This window comes from Glossina fuscipes, unplaced genomic scaffold, assembly GCF_014805625.2.
Source record: "Glossina fuscipes isolate IAEA_lab_2018 unplaced genomic scaffold, Yale_Gfus_2 28, whole genome shotgun sequence".
Classification (NCBI taxonomy): Eukaryota; Metazoa; Arthropoda; class Insecta; order Diptera; family Glossinidae; genus Glossina; species Glossina fuscipes.
In genome coordinates this window covers 8850342-8860027 of record NW_023998423.1, presented here as the reverse complement: position 1 = coordinate 8860027, position 9686 = coordinate 8850342, and the positions used below count along the sequence as shown (strand labels likewise).

At 36.4% G+C, this 9686-nt stretch overlaps 2 protein-coding genes across 2 annotated transcripts; one reads left to right on the top strand and one right to left on the bottom strand.

The window, feature by feature from the left end:
- The first annotated feature begins 1294 nt into the window (after positions 1–1294).
- LOC119636327 (cuticle protein 16.5-like) lies at positions 1295–2273 on the top strand. The gene is made up of 3 exons (XM_038031629.1): positions 1295–1470; positions 1542–1889; positions 1989–2273. Exons 1-3 carry the CDS (start codon positions 1459–1461, stop codon positions 2271–2273), a joined length of 645 nt encoding a protein of 214 aa, XP_037887557.1. The 5' UTR covers positions 1295–1458.
- A 191-nt stretch (positions 2274–2464) lies between these two features.
- LOC119636626 (neuronal acetylcholine receptor subunit alpha-3) lies at positions 2465–8826 on the bottom strand. The gene is made up of 8 exons (XM_038032108.1): positions 8428–8826; positions 8239–8370; positions 7839–8179; positions 7669–7775; positions 7199–7614; positions 6980–7120; positions 6728–6894; positions 2465–2636 (listed from the first exon to the last, which is right to left on the bottom strand). Exons 1-8 carry the CDS (start codon positions 8729–8731, stop codon positions 2508–2510), a joined length of 1737 nt encoding a protein of 578 aa, XP_037888036.1. The 5' UTR covers positions 8732–8826; the 3' UTR covers positions 2465–2507.
- Between the last annotated feature and the right edge of the window lie 860 nt (positions 8827–9686).

The window sequence follows — 9686 nt, the reverse complement described above, 5'->3', positions numbered from 1 at the left end:
AGAACACGCCTACAACGCCCAGCCGCCGACGCCACAAGAACGTTTATTTTCAAAATAGAAAATATCTGCCGCGCCTACACTTGGTGTTTTTACTTTTTTTGTCTCTTCTAAGATAAAGGTGATGGGTATAAAAAGTTCGGTCTCGACCAAGTAAAAATCTCTTACCGATTTATATAAAACTACATTTTCTTTATCAATTGCTTCAGAGATAAAAGGAAAGGGAATGGGAAACAAGTCATCAGTTTTGGTTGCAGCAAATCATTCGGACTTAACTAGTTTTCTATATCTCAGCAAAGTGGCTTTGCTCTCGAAGACCCCTTAAACGCATGTTAAAAACCCCCACGGATAGATGAAGAAATAAAATTTTATATCCCGATGAAATAAAGACTCGCTATAGCAAAAGGCAAGCAACCGCGCTCAGGAGATATCTTTCATCTCACCAGAAGCATTCTTCAGCATTCGTCTATAGCTTGTCGCTCAAAAAACCAGAAAAAAAAAAAAAAATGCTCAATACTTCGTGACTGTCTTTTCAAATTTAATTAGGTAAAAATCAAAATTCCTTACCACCCTTTTACATGAACGAAAACTGTTCGTATTTTTGATATAATTCGGCCGTAAATGGCGAAACCGTTAAAGGCTAAAATATGCAGAATTTGTTCCTTTAAAAAACTCAACCACTGATTAATTTAACTGATTTTTTTTTCTTTTTTATAAATATATATATGTATATCATACAAGTATTAAAACGCTACCCTTTCAAATTTTTGTTCATTTATGGTATGAAACAAGCCAACAACTTCACTTCCATAAACAATTCAGCTAAACTAGATTAGAAACGTTGTGCATGATATAGATAGATATAGTTTTGCACATAAACACCGCACATGGCGGTGACAAGAATCGCGACGCACACTTGCATACATATAGCAGAAAGAGTGCAAGAGTATTATTTATATGTAAGGGTATATATGTCTCCACCTAGTTAATGATAATTAAACATTTCTTACATATCAAACAGCGCGCCAGACAACCTTACAATGTGAGCAAATTTTAAATGAATGCACGCATACGCGTATGCTTTTTACATCTGGCGATCGTGTGACGACGATTTCTATGTTTTCTAGGGTGATTGTAAGTTTTTCCGAATTTTATTTCATGATTTGATTTGTTTGCTGATATTCTCCACAAATACACTCTTACGTAGCTATACATACTCTCATGTATATCCGGCTAAACAATTTCGTAGTGTGCGTGTTGTATATAAACTAAGGCGTAATTTTAGTTTGAATGCAGTTGCTTCCATCATCTCAGGCGAAGTGCAATTGAATCTTGAGAAAATCTTGCGAAAAAAGTGTTTGTTTTTTTACTTTTTTTTTGTTAATTGTCTTTTAGTCAGTTCTAACTAATTTGTCCTGCAAAGCATTTAATAATAAAAGCGCATTAGTTGCACACTTTAGGATGAAAGTTTTGGTGAGAGAAACGCAACAAGAGAGATTTTCATTAATGTCAATGTGTGTGCGTTGTTAATTTATTGTCCGTAGATCCTTTTCGGTTTGTTTGCTGCAACCGCTGCAGCACCTGGCCATTTATTTGGTGGTGGCATCGGATACGGTGGTGGCATCGGATACGGTGGCGGTATCGGATATGCGGCGCCAGCTGTCAGTTATGCTGCACCGGCCATTGCAGCAGCTCCGGCCGTGAGTGTGGCTGCTGCGCCAGCTGTCAGTTATGCTGCACCGGCCATTGCAGCCGCACCCGCCATTAGCGTTGCCGCTGCTCCAGTAGCAGTGGCTGCCCCAGCCATTAAAGCTGTAGCTGCCGCTCCCGCCGCTGTAGCGGTTAAAGCCATACAAGTTCCACCCATGACTACATACACATCTTACAAAACCGTAAGATTATTAAGCTTTTCAAAAGCGATCGAAGCTACTTTTTTTCTTTTTTTTTGATGCAATGGAACATTTTGTTATAATAAATACTTTTCGTTTTAGTTTATTCAACATCCTCCCACCATAACTGTAGCTCGAGTGGCTGTGGCTGCTGCGCCTGCGGTAGCAGCCGCTCCCGCGGTCAGTGTGGCAGCTGCACCGGTTGCCGTGGCCGCTCCTGCCCCAGCAATAAGTGTGGCCGCCGCTCCTGTCGTGGCCGCTGCCCCAGCTATAGCTGCTGCACCTGCTATCTCTTTAGGTTACGGCGGTTATGGTGGAATCGGCGGTATTGGCGGTTTCGGCGGCTATGGTGGTTTTGGTGGTTATGGCTATGGCAAGCACAAATAAACGCCCCATAATCTGACTGTCATGTGTATTATATCATCATCATGATCATGAAATGTTTTCATTATTTTCTAAGAAATTGTTAATTAGTTACTAGAAACGGCATCTGTGTAATAATTTCCTTCATAGTTATCATGAAAATTATTATAAAAAATTTTATTTAGATTTTTCTTCTTTCGTTCTATACATACATAATTTTAAAAATACTAGGATTGAGCTTTTGATTTTTATCTTTCTTTATGCTTGAGGTAATAAAATAACGTCCACCAATATGAAGACAATGTTAGTAATTAAAAAACTGAAAGAGTTCAGCATTTTGGCAACTTCACGCCACGGTTCCGTTTGCACGTCAATATATTCTCTGGCCTGGAATATAAACAAAGAGATGGTTTTCAAAATTATTTTCAAAATTTTCTCTTTGCACTGAAAACTTTCAAAATACGACAATCAAAATATTCAATGGGTGCTAGCTTATAAAGGAGCTCTTCTGCATTCTACTTTCGCTTTTTACCTATCACAGTAAGAGATGTCTACACTGCATTATTTTGGGTTTTTTTTTAAATTTCTAGTAAAAGCTTATGATTATGAAACAAGTTTAATAAATGAAAAAAATTATATACGTCTTTGATTATCTTAAAGAAATGTGAAAAAATCCAGAAATAATGTGTAAACTTAAGCCCGTCAGGTAGACACCTACATGATTGTCCCTATGCTAGATTTTTTTTGTAGCAAGATTTGTACTACAATTTATCGACAATAGCAGGTTTTTAACTTTGATGACCGATGGATGAATTTTGGCCGGTTGACTTAAGCTAAGTCTACCTATTTTAAGTTTTCGAAAGCATTGCAATTCGGTCGACGCTGTCCGAATGCATGAACGAAGAAAAACATATGTTAGGCAATTTCACGTTACTATATCTAATATGATATCTCTTCGATGCGTTTCTATGGTATGAAAAAATTATTCCGCAACAATTACTATACAATGAGTATAAATATTTTAAAATATTAATGCTACCATGTGTAGCATTTTTAAGAAAAATTAAACTGTTATATTAGTTTGGGGAAAAAGAAATCCATTATTTTTTCGGTAGATGTCTGCACTGATAGATTTCTCGTAAAGTATCGATCAAACAATTTCAGATTTATGCTCGTTGGAAAGTTGACATTTCGCAGTAAAAAAATTCTTTTGCTGCTTTTTGTTTGGTGCATTCAGTTGTGAGTTACAGCGTGCTAAAAATGGAAGTGGACAAAGAGAAAATTCGGTGCATTTTACAGTTTTTCTTTGACAAAGGCGAAAATGCAAGCCAGGTGGCTAAAATTGTGAATGGTGTTTATGGTTCCGATACTGTAACAGCCAATTATGTGCAATTTTGGTTTCGTAGATTCGGTTCAGGAATTTTTGATGTTAAAGATGCACCTCGCACAGGTAGGCCGGTCGTCGAAAATGTCGATAAAATCGGAGAAATGATCGAAGTTGACCGGCATGTTAGCAGTCGTAACATCGCCCAGGAGCTAAAAATCGACCATAAAACAATTTTAAACCATTTACACAAAGCTGGATTCAAAAAGAAGCTCGATGTTTGGGTGCCACACCAATTAACAGAAAAAAACATGATGGATCGAATTTCCATCTGCGAAGCCTTGGCCAAACGGAATGAGATAGACCCATTTCTTAAACGGATGGTGACTGGAGATGAGAAATGGATCACATACGATAACCCTGTGCGAAAACGATCGCGGTCAAAGAGCGGTGAAGCACCTCAAACGGCCAGGAAGGTTTTGCTATGCATTTTGTGGGACTGGAAGGGGATTATTTATTATGAGTTGCTTCCATATGGCCAAACGCTAAATTCTGATCTCTACTGTCAACAACTGGACCGTTTGAAGATAGCGATTGACCAGAAACGGCCAGAATTGGTCAACAGGAGAGGTGTCGTGTTCCACCAGGACAACGCTAGGCCACACACATCTACAGTGACTCGCCAGAAACTTCGGGAGCTTGGTTGGGAAGTTTTAATGCATCCGCCATACAGTCCGGACTTGGCACCAAGCGATTATCATCTTTTTCTTGCATTGAAAAATTTCTTTAATGATAAAAAATTGGAATCTAGGGAGAATTGTGAAAATCGCCTACTAGAGTTTTTTGCAAATAGAGACCAGGACATCTATGAGGGAGGCAGTTTGAAGTTACCTTTAAAATGGCAACAAATCATACAACAAAACAGTGCATATTTGACCCAAATCGGACAATCCGAAGCATGTTAAATAAAGTCCTGAAGTTCATATAAAAATAATGGATTTCTTTTTCCCCAAACTAATATATTACATTAATAAATAGAACAAATTCATTAAAAATTTAAATTAAATTTTAAGATATATAAATCACCCATCTATGGATATGTGTCAAGATTTATATAATAATAATAAGTATATAAATCACCGTAATATGTTATACCCAATACCGAGGGAAGAGAGGTATATTGATTTTGTGAAAACGTTTGCAACGCATAGAAGAAAGCTTAAGAGACACCATAAAACATATAATTCTGAATCGATTTAAGAATATCCATCTTGCACGCAGACTGATATTAAAAATGAGCCAAATCGCCTGAAGGACATGCCTACTGTACCACGTAAACTGAGAACACCTCTGTTTTTGAAAACGAATAAAAACTTGATGTTTTGCTCATTACTCGTAAACTGTAACATAAATGTGAAAAAATTGGAACGCATGTTAATTGAACGATGCTAGTGGCAGCTGGACAAAAAAAGAAAAAAATTGACTTTGCCTATCTTTTATTATAGTCTATCAAGGCTCAATTTGCTTTTCAAAACCTTTATAAACCGCAGAAACAACCTTTAAAAAACCCCCTAAAGTATACGAATTCTTGGTCAGTTTTAAATTTGAAACGCTTTTAAGCATATCCGTTTATCCATCTACCCGTCTGCCCAAGTGTGTAGTATCTGTGATAAGCATTAACCCGTTAGCGAAAGAAAGGATTTGGAATTGACATAAACTTTTCAAAGGACATGCCTACAACGTTCACACGCCTATGCGACAAGAACTTTTCTTTCCGCGATTATTGCGCGTAATAAGGGCAGAGATGTTTAGGTGCTTTCCAAATTTGAAACTAGATAAGAATTTATATATCCTTTGGGCTTTTGAAGGTTGTTTCACTGCTTTATAAAAGTTTTGAAAAAAAATTAAATTTTGATCCGTAATATTCGGTCGGCGTGGCCAATGTTTCCCATTTTTGTACAGGTGCCACGCCATCTCCCATAAAGTCTACGTTCACATTTTTGTGAAAACAGAGGTGCCTCTTTTCGTAGCACTGTAGACGTGTTTTCTTCAACCAAGTTACCCTATTTTCAAAACGGACAGACGGACTGATCAAGATGCTAATCAAGAATATATACACTTTGTATTGTGCATTGTAAAGGTTTTGACCAAATGCATATACCTCTCATCCCTCGTTGAGAAGTATAAAAAAAGTTCGCCTTTGGTTATAGTCGGGGACGACCCCAAGCAAATTCCATTTTGAATAATTAGAACTCTCCATTTTCTTAAAGTCACGTATCAAAAATCAAATTGTTGCAAAGCACCCGTATAGATGTCAAGTTTCTGATAACGACACACAGTCTATGAATTCGGCCAACGTTAGTATACGAACGCTGTATGCAGCTTCAATTCGCACACGATTCAAATTTCTTTTGTTAATTCGTTTGTTTATTTTGATGGTTATTAAGATTATCGTAATTTGAGGCTATTGCAAGTAAAATGTTGATGTTGGTTAGATATTTGAATAAATTGCAAGCATTATTGAAACGCTGCTAAATAACTGATGGATTATGACGGATTTTGAGAAATCAAGAACAGACAAACGCTGCAACATAACCAGAACGGAAAGCAATTTACTCACTCAGTCTTTGGACTTTCTGAATGTCTTCAAAGACACAATGACAAATGCAAGACCCAGATATTAATATGAAGATATCCAAAATGATTGGGAGTAAAAAGCCACGCCTCTAAATGATGGGCATTTGCATAACTTAAAACGAATGCAGGTAATATTTTTCTATGCGGCTTCTTTTAGTGAGCAATGAGTGTCCAAAGGTGGATAAATCTAATCAGCTATATACGCGTTCGGATATATTTATGTATAAGGGCCTCTATAACATGTAGATTTAATGAGTCGACCAAATTGCGCAGTTGGATTCCCTTTCTTATATAAAATGCTTAAAAAGGTGTTTAAAACGCTCGTAAAACCGTACAAACGTTGCGAAGGAACAGACGGCGTACTGTGTCTCACTAAAAAACTTCTTACAATTTATTATTCATTAGTAATTTTAGCTTAAATTTAATCCCTATTCGCTCTCGCATAAATCAAAATATCATCTATCTGATGCTAAATATGAAATGCATACGATTTTGTATTTTAGCTGATTTTACTTACATCTGATAATCTCATGCAAAGCATTATACGTAATGGAGAATAATTTAATATTTTTAATAGCCAGTCACTCGGTTTAATTTTGGGAGGATACAATTCCATCCACATGATAACGATATGAAGGATATAGCAAGCGGCCGCGATACGTACTACATGCTGATAAGCGTGCACTATGAGAGTATTTGGAAATGGTTAACGGTTAACGGTTAGCAAGGCATAGTCTTGTGTTTTTTTTTATAAACAACCAATACTTACGTATATCAGGAACGTAAGCTGAAGGAGCATGTTTAGTTATAAACATTAGACCTAACATTAGTATTAAAACCACTACTAAGATAAGACCACCGCGGCGATAACCTCGCAAGAGGAATGACAAAATCAAAAGAATTTGACAAGCTGTAAGAATTTTTTATAAAAAAAAACTAGTTTCGCATGTACAAGGCATTTGTATGAAGGGTCACGACGAATACTTACCTACTATAGGCATGATAAACACATTCTGATAAAAACTACTATTTCGAGTTATTTCAAATATAACGGATATATCGCCGTTACGAGATTGTATAATACCAGCATTTGTGTACCGGGCCAAGACGCTATTTTCTATACTTGTCACGGCAATTTGCTTAAAACTCCATTCAGTTAAAGCGCTTATTGGCGTTTTGCTTAGAGGACTTTGCCGATCGTATACTAATTTTAATCGCTGCAGATTTTCAGTGGAGACACCCAAAGCCAATTCGCAATTAAGTAACTCATTGGGCCAATTTTGCAACGGATTCGGGCACCAAGTATGCATTACAGCATCGTTAATTAATAACGTAACTGTACCGTTATTTTCTATAAATAATTGATAGGGCGGATTGAAGCGACGCTTGGTATTCAAAGCAGCACTGGGATAAACATTTGAAAATTAATCAAAAATTGCTATTTTTTAAATTACTTACTTAATCACGACAAATCGAGGTAACCATATTTTTAAATCCTTGCAAGCAATCCTATCCATGTCATTAAAATCCGCAGGATTCCAAACTAGACGAGGATCATTCCAATTCTAGAGAAACCCAAGGGGATGATTTATTCAAATTTGACTAGATTTCCTAAAGGAATTGCTTACCACTCTCATATTTAAGCGGGTTTTCAACAGAGCTTGATCATGTTTGTAGTGAATGGCACGTATTTGAAATGAAAAATTTATCTCTTTTAAATTTACAGGCATAGTGGCATTTTCCGCCTTCTCGACAATATTCAAGAGTAAACGTTTTTCCGGCAGCAGCCATTTCACTTCATCATCTAGTTCAGTGGCAAAGCCATCGAATTGACAATCGTAAAACCAACTGGCCGGCTCATTATCGTATGTAGTGAAACTTATGTAATTAATGGACAACGGGGCCACATCGGTGAAATTCATTAAAGGTGTTTCTCTCAAACCCGGAATGAATACTAAGAACTCAGCGTCTGGAAATGTTGTTTATTTATATTTTCATAGAAGAACTTTATGTAACGCATTTCTTCACCTTTCGTTTGAACAATTTCTATTGGTGTAGGATCAAATACTGATAAAATATTTGCTTCCATATCGGTGGCTACACGGCGACGTCCTATGCTGGTACGTATTGTAGAAAATTTATTACGACCCGCGCCAATTACTAAAACGTTGAAAAGATTACCAACCGATGAAAAGTGAAACTTAACGAATTCATTACCTATTTCGTAGACCCGATCCAATAAACGTGGATGATCGGTAACCGATAATAAAATATGAGCATCTCTGGCCGTCATTACGTAGAATTTCAGATGTAATAACTCATTGGCAGCCAGTTTATTATTATTCATGCCGCGTATATGGAAAAAATCAGTATAAACATAACCACGCGTTGCTGGTATAGCGTAATGTTTACACGTTTCCATTTGCGAAAGGCTCACGTTATATTTGAAATCGCCTTGGACCAGTGATAAGCAAGTCACTATCATCAGCCCTGAAAAATAGTTTTTGAAATTTACACACATTTCTTTCTTTTCCTTTCTTTTTTTGCTTAGGTATAAATGAGAAGCAGCGATAATATGATAAATTCCTTTCAAATATGTTTTTTCTCTTTTCCCTTTTAATTTATTCTTAAAACTGCAAACGTTCACTTCAAAATTCTCGGCCACACTGCAAGTAAATACTTTTTAATTTTACTGTATAAGGAATTTTTTATCATCTTTAATAAAACAAAAATAAAAAGTGTGGGTATGTTAATGTAAGCCTTGCCTTTGCAACTAATGGAAATGATGATGATGATAATGATGATGATGATGATGACGATGATGATGATTTGTCTCAAATTCAATTCTCGCTGAGCTCATTTTACGGTCTCTGGAGTTTGTAAAATATTTGTTAAAGTTAGAAATGTACATCAAGGATTTCAAATAGAGCGTCATAATCGGTTCACTTATGCGTAACATAAGCCACGGGGAAAACGTTCGTTGCCTGGATAGACAGTGGTTCTATTGATGGTAAAGTGCAATTAAAAATACTTGTCTTCAACAAAAACCTTAATATTACCTTTAATACGTTACAGTTGCGTCCATCGGAACTAAGCTTGTAAGTTCGCCTTTAAGACATTCATATATGTTATGTGGGAAAAAGGATGAAAAATGATACATTTTACGGTATACCAAACTTGTATCTAATGCGTAAATAAATTAAAGCTAAACTTGAGACTGAAAGGTCTTAGTGACCCCTATTAGAGCTAGAAGTAATGTGTTTTCATTACAGATATTACACTTTCTGCGGTAGAAGTGTAGTCCTTCATGATTTTATGATGTTTCTCACCAAATAATTGAAGGGATTTTGATTATACTATACTAATAAGGCCTTAAATTTCACCAGAAATTATGAAAATCGTGTAAAAAAAGTTCCGAAAATTGCTTATGAATATAAAATGGCAATTCCTGGCTTTCCTTTTCATTCCGCTCTTTC

Bases quoted from the DNA above. Each gene is read 5' to 3' on its own strand.
- LOC119636327 (XM_038031629.1), top strand. The intron at 1,890-1,988 runs GTAAGATTATTA...TTTTCGTTTTAG, and splicing joins CATACACATCTTACAAAACC to TTTATTCAACATCCTCCCAC.
- LOC119636626 (XM_038032108.1), bottom strand. From the start codon at position 8,731: ATGTGTGTAAATTTCAAAAACTATTTTTCAGGGCTGATGATAGTGACT. The intron at 8,371-8,427 runs GTAATGAATTCG...TCAACGTTTTAG, and splicing joins GGATCGGGTCTACGAAATAG to TAATTGGCGCGGGTCGTAAT. The intron at 7,121-7,198 runs GTAAGTATTCGT...AAATTCTTACAG, and splicing joins GTTTATCATGCCTATAGTAG to CTTGTCAAATTCTTTTGATT.